The sequence below is a fragment of the Dunckerocampus dactyliophorus genome, chromosome 5 (assembly GCF_027744805.1).
Source record: "Dunckerocampus dactyliophorus isolate RoL2022-P2 chromosome 5, RoL_Ddac_1.1, whole genome shotgun sequence".
Taxonomy (NCBI): domain Eukaryota; kingdom Metazoa; phylum Chordata; class Actinopteri; order Syngnathiformes; family Syngnathidae; genus Dunckerocampus; species Dunckerocampus dactyliophorus.
In genome coordinates, this window is record NC_072823.1 from 21,997,897 (window position 1) to 22,016,694 (window position 18,798).

The following is an 18,798-nucleotide window of genomic DNA, read 5'->3' on the forward strand; positions in this document are numbered from 1 at the left end:
TTTAATTCTAAGTAACCCACGATTAAAGCCATCATTGTTTATAAAGTACAAGCCATGATGACTTATCCCCTGATGGTTTTTTTTCCATTGTGTTTCAGTTTCGCTACAAAAGACGTGTCTACACTCAGTCCTACTTAGATGAAAAGCAGCTGTCTAAGCTCCACACAAAGGTAAGACCAAGCAGCTGTTATAAAAGCGTCAATCACTGAGCAACTGCCTTGTTACTGTAATGAGGAGATGTTGCATAGAAAACTATCTGGCTGGGAATAGACTCGCCTTACTTACACATTCCAACCAGGGAAAAAGGAACTTAGAAGATGGTCCAAACTGGAACGGCTTAGATTGAATGGCCCTGAGGTTACTCAATTCACACCTAAGGTCACCAAAAAATTCAGAGTTTGAACCGCCATCCCGCAAGACCTGAATAACCAGCATAGGATTCTTGGAATGTTTTGCTTTTTCTTTGACTTTTTGTGCCTTTTTTGCAACTTCCAAAAGCTGGAACGCCACCATGCCTGATGTCACTGCACAAGACCTCAGTCCAGCAATCAAAGGATTAACTCTGCTTTTTCCTTTATTTTTTTTGCACACTTATTCCAAAAGAACAACCAACCTCAACAAGAGGTGCCAAGAGTGGAAGAATATATACCGGACGTTACGGATTTCCCAAGACTCTAAAGTTGTTGTTTTACAGCTTACTATTTACTGGTTAACTTTTTTTTTTTTTACTCGTTTGGCTTTTAAAAATGTAAAAAAAAAGTGAAATGCATGACTTACCTTTGCATCACGTCGTCATCAAAGTTTAGACCAGTGTTCACCAATCTTTTTGAGCCCAAAATCTCTGGTTGCGGCCGTGAACTGCACAAGACCTACCCCCCTCCTTCTGCCCCAAGGATATACACTACAGGTCAAAAGTTTTACAACATTGCAATTTCTCCGGAGGAAAAACTTACATTTTTACTTAACCTACACGTGTTAAGTGTCTCTCTTCCATTGATAATTCCCTTTTTTCTTGCCATTTTTGTAGCAACACATTACTTTCCCCAGTACAATGCTGTTCAACTGATGTTCATGAAGGTATAGTACCAGTGTGTTCCAAACACTGTTTTTATGCAGACAGAGGAGATAGTAATACTCCAGAACTTGGAACAACTGCCAAGGCTTGATCAACCTCCATTTCTGCAGAACCGCTTTAAATTGTTGACCCATTTTGTGGTCCCTGAAACAGGCCTTTTTGTATAATTTTGAAATACATGTTATTTTTCAGTTTTGGGTAACCTTACCTTTTTTTGAACAACTTGATTTTCAATAAATAACTGGGGTGTTCGAAAACTTTTGACCGGTAGTGTATATATGCCTAGAAAAAAACCAATATATTTAAATATATATTGTATATACTGTATATTAGAGCTGTCAAATTCAAAATTCAAAAATTCAAAATTCAATTTTTTAATCTGATTAATCACGGTTTTCAAATTAATGAATCATGATTAATCACCATGTCACACTATGTCTGAAATATGCCAATTTTTACTGTATTTTATTGAAAGAAAGACAAATGACAGGTCAGGATTACCTGTATATGTACAATTTACCTAACGCTGGTTTCTTTAATAGCAGAATATTTGAATCAGACTTTAACTGTGTTATTATGTGAAATGAGGAGTTCAAAGACACCACGTCATTTAAGTTGAATTCACATGTTTTGAGTGAATTTTCTGGGATTTCCAAGCACACTTAAATGCAGCAAATTGTACTTTCACATTAAGAGTTACAAAGTGAGTGATAAGAATATCCACTTATTATTTTTCTTTGCATTTCTCTTTATTTAGACCACACATATTAAATACGTTGTTGTGACGTTCGGAGTGTCAGTGAATGCATCTCGCGGTCTGCCTAGTGCCAATGAGGTGCAAGTGTCGTTGCAATGACGAATGGACTGGAGATGTGTTGTTTTGGAGTTGGAGATACATATATGGTGTTGGATGGCACTGCTGTTGATGTGTTCGGGTTAGAATAAGGTTATAAAAGCGTCAGACTCTGTGTGACTCTGACGGGAGCTACACTGTGCCGCCGTCTGTCGTCATAACAGAGAGCCATGGCTTGCCATGATGCGTATGCCATGATGCGGGCGTGTTCACTGGTCAAAACCTGTGCCTGTTTGTCACTCTCCGGGAGGGGAGGGCACTGATGTAATAATACATTTTTTTATAATATCCTCGCGATCGACCGGCAAAGTCCCAAAGATCAACTAGTAGCTTGCGATCGACGGGTTGGTGACCCCTGGTTCAGACCAACCAGTAGCCAAACTTTGCCAAAATTGCTGTCATCATCTGACAACAAATGTAACTAGTGTGCATGCATGTGTTACGTCAACGTACTCAAAGCACGGAAAAGGTGGGATATCATGAAAGCAGCACGTTCTAATGTTGGCACGCTCTTGGCAGCTGGAGGAACCCGCTGGTAATAGATAGGTAATTAAGAGGTGGTCTGCATCCATTGGACCCACACATAGAGAATCACTATAGTGTTTATGAATTGACACAGCAGACAAGGACATTTTAGTTCAACCTTTTTAGGACCAAGAAGGGACTACAGGGCAATGCTGGTTTTATCGAAGTCAAGTCAGGACACATGGTCAGAAAGATTGTCTCAGTGGGGCCAGGTAGCGGACAGGTATTGAACTCCACTTTTAAATAAAGAGGCATGTTCATGAAATATAAATATGTGGAGAGGGCAGTCCTATTAAACCAATAGCTAATATTTTAGAATTTTGCTCCTTGTGACTTGCTTTGTAGAGAGCTCCATTTATATTCCATTAACAATGTGATGCTGTGTGTAATTAGCAGTGAGCAAATACTGTATGTGAAACATCCATGTTTTTCACTAAAAAGGCTCTCATGAATTATTCATATTTCTGCAGTCTGCTACTACTAATTGTCACAGTAATACATTCGACAGTACGGTCTTAAACTTTTAAAACAGACTAAAAAAAAGTAGCACTTTTCAACACACACAAAAAGACGCTGCAGAACACTTATTCCCTAATGGGAAAGATCAGCGCCTCAAGCCAATTCTATTTGTGTGTGGCAGCAGTGAGTGGGATGTTTGCTATGTATATTATTCAAATGCGTTCCTTGAAAGAGACCATTTGAGTTCAGTGTTGGGGCCTTCTGCTGTTTTTGCATTTGTCTGCAGACAATGTGTGTTTTTTGGATGTATTTTTAATACTGTGCATTGTATGACTATTACAGTGGCCAAGACTCATCGTTCCATATACTGTAAAGGTGTAGCATACTGTAGTAAACTAAACACAAGCCAATGTACTGTACATCCATACCTCCGTTTGTACCCTCAGGAGCACGGAAGCTAACATTTCAGGCGTGACTCTCTGAGATTACGGAGAGTGTTGTGTTGCAGTATTGTTGAGTTGTTGAGTTGCAACAGACCAGAAAGATGTGAAGCTTCAGTTGTGCGTTGGACCATCTTCCATACCCAGAAACCCGTGTGCATGTGTTGCTGTGCAGTTTTAGAAGCTTTCATACAGATGTGAAACAAGTTTGTATTATTATTATGATTATTATTATTATTATTATTATGCACGTTGGTATTATTCATTTGACAGTATTTCAAGCCAAACACGCATGTATGTTTGTAACAGTCTCAGCTGGTTGTAACGGATATCTCAGTATGGGCCAAAAATCTTCAATTCATTTTGATGAAGTTTTCCCCTATAGTTTGGTTTGGTTTGGTTTAGTTTATTTGAACATGAAGGTTATAATGGAATACATCTCGTGAATCATCCTTTCACAGTTCCACATGTCCAAAAGGACTAGGAAGAAGCAAATCTTATTTAATCCTACCCCCCGTCTATTCCACATCTAATGCAGTACATGTTGTTCACTTCCTGCATTCCATCTCATATTTTCTATAATAATCAGAATAATAATACATAATAAATAACAGTAAGAAGACAAAAAATGCATATGTATATAAAATAAATATAAAAAAAAAAACTTTCAATGTACAGTGGTACCTCAGTTTGTTCCAAAATGTCTGATGAAAACCGAAATGTACGAAAACTGAAGCAATTTTTCCCATAGGGAATAATGTAAATCAGACCAAGCCATTCTATACACCAACGAATATTAACAAAAATGTATTTTATACATCATAATTATATTTTTATCTGCAGAAAAAAAGTTAAATAACTATGTTATTATAGTCGAATGAATAAACAGCATTTTTTTTCCTTCACAGATGGCGAAGACGGTGTGTACTGGGGAGGGAGGAAAGGGTGGGTGGGAGGATGGTTGAGATGACAGCGTCATACTTTGCAATGAGTTTCTTCTTGAATTCACTAGTGTTTCTTACATTCTTTATTGCAAATTTCTGGCACTCACAACTTTCTTTGGACCCATGGCGGGTTATTTAGCAGTCACGCTCAATAAAAAATTCTAAGTCAGTGAATCAACAACACGTACGGTGCTTTGTTTGAGCATATGATTCCACGGAATGATACAATACACGCAGTGGCAGTTCTAGCTTTGGGCCACGTGGGCAATTGCACAGGGCGGTATTCTCCAGGGGGCGCCGCAAGGGTGGAAAGAAAAAAAAATGTAGTTACTAATGCTCAGCGCACATCATATCCTCATCAAGTCTGCATATGTGTGGCAGGTGGGCGCCCTCTATAGGCGTGATACCTCAAAAGTCAAACACAACTTGAGCTCAGATCACAAAGCGGTGATGATCACCATAGAAACCGGAATGGAATTATTGTGGCTAAACAAAGGGTCGGGATGCACAGTACAATTTGTGCAATACAATTAAATATTATACAAATGAATTTTATCAAGCAGATGCTAACATAAGTAGCTTTTAGCTGAAAGTTACATGGCTAAGGACTCCTACGAAACAAAGAGCACATTTTTACTGTCCATTACTCTATTACGTCTCTCTCAAACATCATTGTGAGTAGTAGGTATGTTGTTTTACTTTGTTTTATACAGTGATTAGCTTCTTTTTACACTTGTATGTCAATAATATTAAAATATAACATTTTTGAGTACAGACCAAATGAATTGACTTTACATTATTCTCTATTGTTTTGAAATGAGAATGAAATGAAAGTCAACGGCTTGACTCTCAAGAAAGAAGTGAGTGTATCAGTATTCAACGTTCATCCAGCTTGTCCGAGTTCAAGCATTAGCCTACTTTGCTAGCATGGAGTTTATTCGCCGTAGGCCAAAGTTCAAAATGAGGTCATAATTAATGGGATTTTTTTGTTCCTACCCTCCTCGCCCTGCTGCTGTCCTGATTTACCGATGGAAGCGGACCGCATCGAGCATGTGCAGACCACCCATGTAATTTTGGTGAATTGAGGAGAACAATTTAGCAAAACCTTGCTCTATGTTTCCTGCTCTGTGATTAATCCGGGTTACAGTACAGAAAAACAAGTATGCCAGGTTTAACATGTCTCCTCTACAGTGTTTGTAAGTGTGTATAGAAGCATGCATAAAAGCCTCAGCGTTGTGGGGTAGTTGGAGAACTAAAGGGCCATATAACGTGGAGGGCCTTTAGTAACGCACTACTTGGTAACATGGTCATGAAAGCTGCCTCAGCCTGGCCATACGTGCTATTATTTGCTGTGCTTGCATTAATTGGCGCTCTTTTGTATGAGTCACAGCATAAATGAACAATGTAACTGTGGCAGTATTCTAATTGACTTGCTCGATAATGCTATTCCTCCCACATGCTTCAATGTTGCAAGCAACCGATTGTATGAATGAAAATTCTTGCATCATCAAACACACATAACTGTACAGTACGTGCGGTGTGCTTTGTATTGTGTATGTGAAATGACATGACATCACAAGTGGCTTCTATGGAGGCACACATAATGCAACATGGATAACACACAAATACCTGTATAGTAGGGGTGTGCATTGCATTGTACTGTATCTGGCGATTCGCATCATGATTCATAGGTCATGATTCGATTCGATTTCGATATATCCCGATTATTGCGTTTTTTTTAAATATATGATTCTGGAAAGAACTACTTAGTAAAAACTAATTTAAATAGTTGAACTACTTTAAATTGAACAGTATATAAAAATTCTCCCCTTTGAAGAAAACAACAGGGGGAATTTCCCTTGGGCATTTCTGTGTGGAGTTTGCATGTTCTCCCCGTGTGCGCGTGGGTTTTCTCCGGGTTCCTCCCACATTCCCAAAAACATGCAGGTGAGGTTAATTGGCGACTCTAAATTGTCCATAGGTATGAATGTGAGTGTGAATGGTTGTTTGTCTATATGTGCCCTGCGATTGGCTGGCGACCAGTCCAGGGTGTACCCCGCCTGTCGCCCGAAGTCAGCTGGGATAGGCTCCAGCATACCCCCGCGGTATAGAAAATGGATGGATGGATACCTTATAGGATGTAAAAACATCCTGGAAGTCCAGGCATCACATGTTAATGCAACTCGCTAGGCAAATGAAGATCATCCAGCACATCGTTTTTGACTTCTTTGTACAATCGGGGCAAAGCAACATCAGTGAAGTGTTGGCGGGACTGTATGGAATAACGGGGTTCTAATGTGTTCATCATGTAATGAAAGCCGCCACCTTCCACCGAGCTCAGAGGGCGCATGTCTTTGCACGGATAGTAAGTCGCTGAGTGTGTTATTTTGGTGGCACGCGGTGACTTTGACGACAATTTGGCTAAATTAGCTTGTTCAAGAGTTAGTTGGGACGAGGACTTGCTTGTTTCCCTTTACCTCCACTTCGCCGTGATGTCTGGCAACATGCACGGAGGTCCGTGTTGTTTCTGCAGTATTTGATTCTCGCGTAACACATTTTGCAGATGTCATAATCTGGGTCATAATCCGTCTGTGGTGCTGTAAAAGCCAAAATGAGTCCAAGTTGCAGAATTATAAATGTGCTTTGGAGCATCTCGTAATTCCTTGTCCATACTGAAACTTTCGCTGTTCTCTAAACGCCACACTAATATAGTGTAAAGATACCACCCTGGGGTTACTCTGGCGGGCTTTGGTTGTGTACTGCCAACGATGACAACGAGTGACCGGGAGTGTAAGTGCAAGACAAAAGGCGTTGCAATGACTACAGTACTAACCCCCAAAATACATATACAGTATAAACATCGATTCAAACGCATTTTGAATCGAGATGAGAATTGTGCAATGTAATATCACGATATATCGCAGAATCGATTATTTTCAACACCTCTACCGTATAGTTTATCTTGAGTTAGTTTATCTTGAGTAAACGTCTGTATGTTTTCTTTAAAGTTAGTTCAAGTATTGACACAAACATAAGATGACCCTAAATATCGGACAACCGCGTTTTTTTCCAAGACCCGTTTTTGGAAAAATATTTGAATACAGTGAAAGACAACAACAGGACTACATCAGCAAATGTCTATGACAGCCATAAAGTCCACAATATAAACCAAATAATATCAACAGCCACAGTGATAATACTGTATTGAGGCAGTTATACTTATAACCATGAAACGGCATGATTTATTCATTAATATATTTTTGAAAAACCATGATAGAGTGAAGCTGTGAAATTCAAACTGCAATGTGGCAACTCTGTCTTATTTCTCTAGAGCTTCCATTGTGTTTTAAAGGTTAACCAGTTTCAATAAAACCAATAAAAAATAAAGGTATGCAGTACATCTCTAGACTCCAACTATAAGACGACCTGTTTTTTTTTGACTGTTTTCTCTAGAAAATACAGTGTTATAGTTGGGTCAATACGGTACTAAGTTGTTTCTCTGGGGTTACCATTGTGTTTAAAAGCTTAACCAAGTTAAATACTGTATAGTAGAAACCAAATAAGTCCGAGGTTGAAGCAGCATCTAGAGTGGCGTGATGTCTAAGGATCCACTGTATTATCATGAGAACTAAAATAAAGAACTTCAAGAGAACATTCGTTTTTGCCATATTGGTGCCATTTCCACACCTGCTCACGCCTCATTCTGTCTTTTTGGGATTCCCTCACAGTATTTCATGCATTCCCCCCTCCTTCATGTTTCCCGCCCTCTTCTCCAGCTATCTTCCACTCTCATTCTTGCCTCCCTCTCTCAGTTCTCTCCAGCATCCTGCACAGTCCCCCCTCGCAATCACCATCTCTCCGCCTGTGCAGCGCATGCGTCCGTCCTGGGGTGAGTGAGTGTGTGTGCGGTGTGTGTGTGTGAGACCATGTGAATGTCCATGTGCTACTTTGACAAGCCCAGTGAGAGAGCGGGAGGAAGAGAGACAAGGGGGGGAGGAACAGGTCTGTGGAAGAAGAAGAAGAAGAGGAGAGCGGACATGGCCATGTGGATGATGTTCTGGCATTCGGACCATAGATGACCTGCGGGAGTGCGTGTGTGACGGAGAGTGTGTCCATGTGTGAAATGGGTTCCGCTCTGGGCAGAAGACAAGCGGCAGAAAAAAGGGAAAGAAAAACTCAAGAAGCCAGGAAGGCCAGACTCAATAGTAAGGTAGCCCAATCGCTCTCATCATCTTTGGCTCTTGATAATCTCGTATTTCTGTCTTTCTACTTTCTGTCACCGAAACTCTCCAACCGTCCCTTCTACCTGTCAAGCTGCTTCCTCTCTCTCTACTCTGCTTTCTTTCTGTTGTTATGCTCTGCTGCACGTTGGCTGTGCAAGGAGTTGGTGCAGTCTTGTCTGAAACCCTGCCGGAATGCTAATGTACCTCTGCTGGTTCACTCACTAACCACGGCTGTGGATCAGTGTGGATTTGTCTAGTGCGTTAATAACAAGTGTAGACATTTGGCGTCCGGCTTCGATGCCGTTGTTTGTGCAAGGGCGGCACGCGTGTTGGCATGTGTATGGTAGCGTGAGGGTGCCCATTGTCAAGTCTTTGTTATGACTCTTGAATGTGTTCAATTCTCGATTGGACCTGCTCATGATGAAAGAGGCCAAAGAGCATTAACCTCTCTCATTGTACTCTTCAGTTTTGTTTAAAACCACTTCTTCGCAACATATCCAACACAAGTGAGTATGTGAATACTACACAAAATATACAGATATTAGGGGTGTACGGCTCACATGGATGCATTGAACCGTTTCGGTTCTGCATGTTCGGTTCAGTCCACTTCCGTACCGTTTCGGTTATATTTTTATGCAATTTTTTTATTACTAGAGTGATCTAAGCGCTTCACGCGGAACTAAAGTTCTGGGCGAGTTTCCGCACGGATGTCTGCATTTATCGGCCACTACTGACTCAGGGGGAGGAACGCTAGTAACTCGCAGGCGTGGCAAATGGCATCATGGCAAATGCGAGCGAGAAGCCTTTGCTGGTACGGCCTCCTGTTTGGGAACAGTTTGGCTTCCCTGTTAAAATTTAGGATGGACAAAAGCAAGTGGATAAATAAACTAAAGGTCTGAAAAAATATAACAATGACAACAAGAATAGCTCGTAAGACTTCATTTGTTTGGCAGTACAATGCTATAGCTATTCACGTAAGAAGGAGTGATTTTGGTTATTATCAAGAAAACCATGGAAGTTGCTAGATATCAGCTCTTAAATTCAACACTATGAGCTATATTTGTTATCATCATTATATTTATCCAAACAAATGTACCTTTAGTTGTACCAGGCATTCAAATGGATCAATACACTGAAGAAAAAAGGGAGGTCTAATCATTTATTCCATGACTGTATATGATTAAAGTTCTTGAACCTCGCTACGAAAAACCATCACGTCCTCATTATAGCTAGGAAGTTATACCAGCACTTTATGAAAAAGGTAAAAGTGATGTTGTCAAGAAGCTATCACATGTCCGCTATTTCACTTACGACAGATGTTTGGACTTGACGCGCAACAGAGAGCTATTTACCGCTAACTGTCCATTACATTTTTTTAAACAACTGTTTAAATATAACAGTTTATTTTATTGTTATTTTTCTATTAAAAAAACAAACTCTGAGTGTAATTTATTTGGAATATCACTCAAAAGAGTTGCTTTAATTTATTTTAAAAAAAGTTGTGTTTGCATTTTTTTTTTAAATAAAAGCAATTTTAAGTCATTTTTTCTGCCGTTTTTATTTAAATTAACCGAACCGAGCACTTCAAGAAACTAAACTAAACTAAAATTACATTTTAGTGTACCGTTACACCCATAATATATACCTGTACATATATATATGTGTGTGTGTGCGTGTGTGTGCCCTGGCTTTTAAGGATGCAATATTTACCTTTGTCTATTACTTCTGACCAAAAAAGTGTCTTATGTCCCCTTTAAAGTGACCATTTACACTCAGCGCAAGTTGTGAGTGTGTGGTAGCAAGAGTCTAAAGAGGAAAATGATTTGTTTGTATACTATGCACCGAAATCAGGCCATATGTAAAATAAGACCTGAGGCGCTTAATGATACAGTATACCCCAGCCACATCCACAACATAAATGCGCTGCTTTTTTAAATTTTTTTATCCAACACAAGTTAAATATGATGCCAAGATGCAGTGCAGTGTAATCTGCTCTGTGGCGCTGGTTGACTTTCACGTTGTTGTCATTTTAAAGCATTTTTCACATCGGACGTAATGTAAAGTTAATTACTCTTTCAGGGCATAAAATACAGTATTAAAACAGAATTACATGAAACATTAATAAAAATAAAAGTCAAAGCACTAGCAACCAATGTTCCCTCTAAACCACGAAATAAATGAAAAAAGTCAGTATAAACTAGGGTTGTTTTTTGTTGTTTTTTTTTTACAAGATTCAGACGGTTAATTGTATGAGACCATGACTTGTTTTGCCTAAAGGGTGAGAATAAAGGAAGCTACATTGTGGAATCCTCCTTGCCGTTTCTTTGGACTCACTCATATACAAAATACGAGTGGAAGTTGGACTACCTCAGCTCTCATTTGTTGGCCAGGTGTGATACTACAGTGTGCATGTCTGATGGCTCTCACAGAGGTCGAAGGAATGCTCAGGTCATTTGCATGTAGGCTCAGACACTTGAAAAATTAAGGGGAACATTGCTAGCAACCTCTCCATCGCAATAAGAAGACCACGACACTGCTTGATTATTAATGGCACTTGCAGCGTATGAGCCACCTGATAGTTATGCGCACTTTAGTGTTAAAGAGTTTTGTGATTTCTGACCGTCTGTGAATGTGACGTGTCCTGACTCTGTGGCTGCGTGCAGAGAGGACAGTTGAGTTTGCTGATGTTGTTTTACAGTGCTTTATGGTTCAGTAGCTGGTTTTGTTTTTGCCATAAAGAGACTGTTGATTGACCACCTCCTCGGCATGCTGTCAACTTCCAGGTAGACGTTACAATTTGATGTTAACCTTAATGGTTTCAAGAGTCAAGAGATTGAGTCAAGTGCGGGCAATAGTGACCACATAGTGTTTCTTCCCTGGCGCACCGCACTGTAACTACTTCTCCAGCAAATCTTGTGTTTACGTACCAAAGTTACTGTAGATTCCAGACTATAAGCCGGCTAAAAGAACTACGTTTCACTTAGAGTGCAGAATCAGGAAGTAGTGAATTTCTGAAGTGGATGCTAATATCACATTTTGAAGTCTTATGCAGCAATTGCTTTTAGATCTGACAAATCTTAAGTAAGTTTCATCAAGTGTAGAATTAGTACAGCTTCTACTTGGACTGCTTTGCCGCAGCAGCTGTTGAACTCCTATGAAAAAAAGCATCTCACTCTACATAGTTAACAAGTGACACTGGGAACACCAAGTGGAGGTAGGAATGCAAGGTTTATAGTGTGTCTGTCTGTGTAAATATCACTTGTTACAACATAGAGACCTGCTTCTTATATATAAATGCAGCCTACATACTGTATGTACGAAAACAATGTTTTCATTCAATTTGGTGGATGCCGCTTATATTCAATAGTCCGGAATTTACGGTAAGGTTTTAATTAATTTATGGGCGTATAACCACGAAATGAAGTAACACGGAACCGAGGGCCGCCTGTATATATGACAGCATGGTGGCTCATGTGGATTATGCATGAAAGAAAATCACATACTCAGCGACTCATGTCTCATAAAGTCTTGTATTACGCATGATGTTTTTGTGTGATTTTTGTACAAAAAACACTAAACACACACGGGCACTTGATCCCAACATATTTTCTAGTGGTTTAAATAGATTTACATTGAAAAAACAAACACCCTAACTGCCACCTTTCATAAGAGAAATGAATAAAAAGAATAATCAAATAATCAACAATCCACAAACTCAAGTCCAAGGTACACTGTATGCATGGCCGCTCCACTAAGGCTGGGTTTTGTTTGGGGTTTATTCTTAGACGGGATTTTTCCTTGCCTCCATCGCTAAAGTGCTTGCGCATGTGGTTTTCTTTAAAGCATGACGACGACGTATGACCATGCCATAATTTCTGCTGTGGATTTGCGCTACGTATATACAGGTAAATAGAGCAAAACATGTGCATGCATCATATTCTTAATCAGTTATTATTGATAAGCTGCACCTCGTACAGCAGAAATAACCATAACCACGATTAGAAATGAGCCGTAAAGTCAGGACACTTTCAGCAATACAACATCGTATAATGACCCCAAACCTGCTGAATGCTGAGCTGTGTCAGTGAAACCTAACAGGGGGCAGGGGAAGGGATGTCCCACTGTGAGTGTGCCCTAACTCAAATCATGTGTAGAGGAAGCTAAATTAATCCATGCATGCATTGATTCATGCATTGATCCACTGATCCATCATCCATCTGTGCATGCATCACTTCCCTCACCCATCCATCTATCAGTGAGCTGGTATTCGACTTGATGGGCCTGAAAGATACTTTGCCTTGTTGCCTAACTTCATCTCACATTATTCACATTGTAAAGCTCTCGCCCTCGGCTGTGGTGCAACAGCCCACTTGCATGAGACTTTTATCATTCTGGGTCAGGAAGTATGAATAGATGGCTGTAGAATAGGACGCCACAGGCACAAAGCACAATGGAGTTCTAATAATCATCAGTCTGAATAAATAGACTACCCACATAGCTCCTCTTTCAGCCGGGAGTTTGTTGTCCGTCCTCTTGTGTTCTCTGCCCCCCATATCACTGTTAGCCCATAGGCCCGTTTCTAGCCAAGGTCCAAAAATAGTGGATCATAGATTTGTAGCCATTGTATTGCAGATGCTGCTGTGTCTAATGTTGTTCTCCTTCTTTTTTCTGGGTACAAAGTGTTAGTGGAGCAAATGAACTTTATTCAGTCCGTGAAACTGTGCTAATATGCATCACACTATTAATCAAACAAGCAGGTCCTTCTCTCTTGTTGAGATTCCGTGTTTTACAAGTGTTGCAAAAAAGCCAAATAAAAAGTTGCTCTATTTTCTGCCATTGTCCTGCAGTTGTGTGCATGTGTGTGCGTGTGTGTGTGTGTGTGTGCATGCATGCGTGCGTGTGTGTGTGTGATAGTGAAAGCACCTGACTGGTCCTGATTCAGCTTTCTCTTTCTGTTGATTCTGATGACAGCATGCATTTCCCTCATCCCTATTGCACACATTCCTAATGCATTCAAACAACAGAGAGGTCAGTTGTCATATTTTATGTTGGGCAACAATAGTGGAGTTTTCATTGATTTAACTCACTTGAGTGTTGACAAAGTTCCAAAAACGTTTGACCATATCAGCTTTTTTGACAATAATTTTATTGCAACATGGTTACTTTTAGTATTATAACTTTTAAATGCATATTTTAAGCTTTACAATATTGCAGCTTTTAGTGGTGAAGCGCTGTTCATATATAAAAATAATATAGAGTAAATAATACATTGTAATATTGATAATGATAATGATAGTAATGATAATAAAATAAAAAAAATATTAAGATATGTTTATTAATGTGGTTGTAATTGTCCATGGTGTAAATCTGTTAATATATATAAATAATCCACAATATATAATACATAATAATGATGATAGTGATACTAATAATAATCATAAAAGCCAAAATAAAAAAATACATAAAAATATGTTCATTCAGGTGGTTGAAATTTTCAGTAGTGTCAAGCTGTTACTATAAACACTCTTAGTTGCAACACACCCTCCGCTCACCCTTCTTGAAAAGGGGGACCACCACCCCGGTCTGCCAATCCAGAGGTATTGTTCCCGACTTCCACGCAATGTTGAAGAGACGTGTAAGCCAAGACAGTCCCTCAACATCCAGAGCCTTGAGGAATTCAGGGTAAAACTCGTCCACCCCCGTAGCTTTGCCACTGGGGAGCGTTTTGACTACCCCGGATACCTCAGCCATGGAGATGAAACTGTCCGCGTCCGTGTCCTCAGACTCTGCCTCTTCTGTGGAAGGTATGTCAGTGGGATTGAGAAGGGCCTCAAAATATTCCTTCCACCGTCCGACTATATCCTCAGTCGAGGTAAGCAGGCCCTCGTCCCCACTGTAAACAGTGTGGACCGGGTACTGCTTCCCCTTTCTGAGGCATCCAACGGTTTGCCAGAACCTCTTTGAGGCCGACCGAAAGTCTTGCTCCATGGCCTCACTAAACCCCTCACACACCCGAGTTTTTGCCTCGACCACCGCCGCAGCTGTGAGCCGCCTGGCCTGCCGGTACCTATCAGCTGCTTCAGAAGTCCCACAAGCCATCCATCCATTCTTCAGCGGGGCTTGCCGCCACGACTGGCACCGACCACCTTGCGGCCGCAGCTGCGGTCGCCTGCCTCAGAAATGGAGGCACGAAATACGGCCCATTCAGACTCGATATCCTTGTCCTTCCCAGGGATGCAGGCGAAGCTCTGCCGGAGGTGAGAGTTGAAGACACGATGAACGGGTGTCTCTGCTAGATGTTCCCAGCACACCCTCACTATAGGTCTCCCAGGTCTGTCTGGCATCCTGGATCCCTGCCATCTAATCCAGCTCATCACCAGGTGGTGATCAGTTGACAGCTCAGCCCCTCTCTTCACCCGCATGTCCAGAACATGTGGATGCAGTCTGATGATACGGCTACAAAGCCGATCTAAGGTCTATAAGGAAGGGATGCTCACACTTTTTTAGCCTGCGAGCTACTTTTAAAATGACCAAATCCCAAAGATCTACCTACTACTAGAAATATAGAAAGTATATATATTTACTATATTTATTTTTTTTAAATGAGTAGGTATTTATGTATGTTGTACACGTACATCAGTACACTTTCTCAGCATGCAAGTACAAGTCAAAATGATCTACTTCTTTCTATAAAACATACAAAATGTAACCAGTAAACTCTGAAATTCTACTGTAAATATTAATGATTAGTATTTCACATTCACATTTTCAGAGTTTACAGGTAATCAAAGTAGCTATCATAATTCACTTCAATATGGAAATAAAGATAATTCCACATAACTCCTAAATAGTTGTGTACATAACCTGAGTACTGGTAATATGTCAGTCAAATTAGCTATGTAACGTTCATTAGGGCACACGTCATGTTTTACATCCAGTTAGCATTTGCTATCAAACAAGACCAATATACAAGAATTTAAAATGATTATGCAAAAGAAAATGCAGCCGAAGTCAAGGCAACATATTGAAAAGGTTTCAGCAATGGGCACATGTTTAATTTTATCATGAAATAATAGTTTAAGAAGCGAACGTGTAGAAAACACTGATTTCTGTAGTAGAATTCATGACGCCAAGCAAAGCTAGTAAACAATACACTTTTTTTCTACGTAACTAGCCGCTACAAGCGAACAGATAACTTTTGTTATAGATATAGACATCTTACCGCAGAGTTAGTTCATCCATAATCACAATAATAAAGATGAAAGTTGCATCTTCGTGTGTAGCTTGAAACGCTGTGGGGGAGCAAGCGCGAATCAGGAGGGGAGCTTAATGTCAGCTGACTGATGTCATATGACAACTACAAAGTGAAGTTTACGCGATCGACCCAAACTACCTTGGTGATCTACCGGTAGCTCGCGATCGACGTAATGGCCACCCCTAGTCTAGGGTCTAGGGTGTCCTTCTGCCAAGTGCACTTGTGAATATCCTTATGTCTGAACATGGAGTTTGTGATGGACAAACTGTGGTTTGCAGAGAAGTCCAACTACATCACACCGCACGGGTTCAGATCGGGGAGGCTGTTCCTCCCAATCACACTCCTCCGGGTCACACTGTCATTGCCCACATGGTCGTTGAAGTCTCCCAGTAGAATGACGGAGTCACCTGTTGGACTCCAAGAAGGCTTCCGTTTGGCACGTACGCACAAACAACAGTCAGGACCCTTTCCCCAACCCGAAGGCGCAGGGAATTGACCGTCTCGTTCACTGGCGTTGACTCCAACACAGAGGCACTGTGCCGGGGGCATATTAATAAGCCCACACAGCTCAAACTCCTGCACAAGGTTGGGCTCCTTCCCCACCATTTCATGTCCCAAGAACCAGATTTGGCCGCTGAAGACCAGGTCGCTAAGCCGCACGCCCTCGACCACCACACAAAACACATAGCACCGGACTCTTATGCTTGCCCCCGCAGGTGGTAGGTCTACGGGGGGGAGATCCCATGTGGCTTCTTTGGGTTGGGCGCGGGCGGGCCCCATGGGTGAAGGCCCGACCACCTGCGAGCCCCTCTCCCGGGCCTGGCTCCAGGGTGAGGCCCCGGTATCCCACGTCCGGGTGAGGTGCGGTCCCTCCTCCAGTTTTTATTCATAGGTTCTAAATAGAGCTTCAAAATGCAAAAAGAAGAAAAGGGAGAGCGACAAAAAATGTTTTGAGTAAGTACGTTTATTTATTTTTTTTTTTGTTTTTGTTTTTACCCCTGTCCTGTCCAGCCTTTAAAGCAGATAGAATTGTATACCTAAATGCCGTCAAGTGCTCAACAGATTTACTCTGCCAGAGAGAAGTGTGATATACACTTCCCCTGTCATACAAAATTTATTCGACCTTGATGCTTGTTATAAAGCAAATTTGGAGCAACCGGACCGGAGCAGGAGGGGACAGAGAAGAAGAGAAAAGGAAATGGGGGGGGGGGGGGGGCGAAAGGGGACAAAAACAAAAAAAAGAGAGACAAGAGACAAGGACAACAGCAGCAACAACAACAATTGTGACAGAACAACAGAAACATACAGAACGACATCAGCAAATAAATGTCCGTGACAACTATAAAGACGAACAAGGATAAAGTAGTAAGTAAGTTTATTGCAAACATGCATTAAAGTGAAACAGTCTGTTCATCAGCTGATCAAAAGTTTAAAATCACAGCCTTTAAATGCAAAAATCTTTGCAAAAATGTGGATTCAGTCCCATTTTTGTCAGGTATTCACACTGTCATGATCTCTTGGCAAAGGCAAAAAAGCTTTCTCTTTCTGAACACAGTGAGATTGTTGAGCTGTATAAGCAAGCTCTCTCGCAGCGCGCCATTGCTGCTCAGGTTGGACGCAGTAAGACAGTTTTTTTTTCACAGTGAAGGGGGCGCCATCATGACTCGGGTGTTTTTTCCTTCAATGGAACAATGCAGCTTCAGGCTGTGCAGGAGCGTCAAACGGCAGCTGACTATGTGGGGATGATGCAGGGGGCATCCCTCATGACTGAAGACCCTCGTCTGTGTGGTAATGACTGGCTTTATCAACAGGACAATGCTGCAGTTCACAATGCTCGCCGGACAAAGGACTTCTTCCAGAGGAATAATCTCACTTTTTTCGATCACCCTGCGAGTTCCCCTGATTTAAATCCAATTGAGAACATTCAGGGATGGAGGCAAGGGAAGTTTTAAAAAATGGATATCAGTTCATGACAGTGGATGGCCTCCTTTGAAGCCATCTTCACCACCTGGAGCAAAATCCCCACTAGCCTCCTGGAAACACTGGCATCAACAATGCCCAAACCAATTCTTGAGATGATTAACAAGAATGGAGCAGCTACTCATTACTTAATTTTTTTTTTTACATGTTATTTCTATTTAAGGTGGATTCGTTTTTTTTGTTTTTTTTTTAGCTATGGTCTTAAACTTCTGATCAGCTGATGAACAGCCTATGTCAGTTTAATTATTGTTTGCCATAAATTGCTTACTCAGAATTTTTCTTTTTTTTGCAATTTGAAGCTCTACTTTACTTTTTGCTTGTGGTTGTAGTTTTCAGTGTTATACTGTGTAACTGCAGTGCATCACGTCTCATTTCACTTGTGCTCGGGAAAAATATTAGACCGACCTTTCAGTATGTTGCATTGCTTTTTTTGCGCACTACAATAATACATTTTAACAACCCAGTGTTTTTAGCCACAGAGTGTATAATATGATGGCACTTTGTCTTCACATTGCTCATATACATACATTACATACGTACATACATTTGCACGCCCTGGTTTATGTCCCTTTGTGTTTGCATTAGCTTGGCCAAGTAAGCCTGATCTGAATTGTCCTGAACGGCAATGCACAACAAAGCTATGCTGCCATTGTAGCCGGTCGGGTGGGTGGAATTAGTTGAGAGAGTAGAGCAGAATGTGTTTTTGGGATGGCGGTGGGGGGGGGGGGGGGGGTTTCCACATACAATACAGAAAGCTGAAGCTGGGTGTGTTTGTGAGTGTGGTGCTGAGTGGCAAAGAGGCTCTGTGCTTTGTTGTGGCCTTTTAATCAACACAGCAGAGCCAGCTAATACTGGACCACCCCCTGGCTCATCAAGAATAATACCGAAAAAACAATATTTACACTATTCACACACCTTTTGAAAAGGATTCCTCTGGAGGGATCATGATGCTGCGTTCAGAGGGAGCTGCAAGGAGCAGATCCATTGAGGTTGGACACTAAGCTTACTTATATAATCACTCACTGTGTGTGTTAGCCTGATTAT

At 41.0% G+C, this 18,798-nt stretch overlaps 1 protein-coding gene across 26 annotated transcripts in view; it reads left to right on the top strand.

Annotated features, from left to right (window-relative positions):
• Window positions 1–18,798, top strand: part of shank3a (SH3 and multiple ankyrin repeat domains 3a) — a 255,764-nt gene that overhangs the window by 110,768 nt on the left and 126,198 nt on the right. For 22 of the 26 annotated variants that reach the window (XR_008570334.1, XM_054775512.1, XM_054775513.1 and 19 more), the window contains one exon: window positions 99–170. Coding sequence is in view for 23 of the 26 variants with exons in the window: in XM_054775512.1 (XP_054631487.1) it covers window positions 99–170 (72 nt within the window). In the remaining 3 variants the exon portion in view is untranslated. Of the gene's footprint in view, window positions 1–98; window positions 171–8,156; window positions 8,186–8,210; window positions 8,507–18,558; window positions 18,744–18,798 lie in introns of those variants that run through there. The other 4 variants (XM_054775537.1, XM_054775528.1, XM_054775536.1 and 1 more) reach the window with 4 other exon arrangements.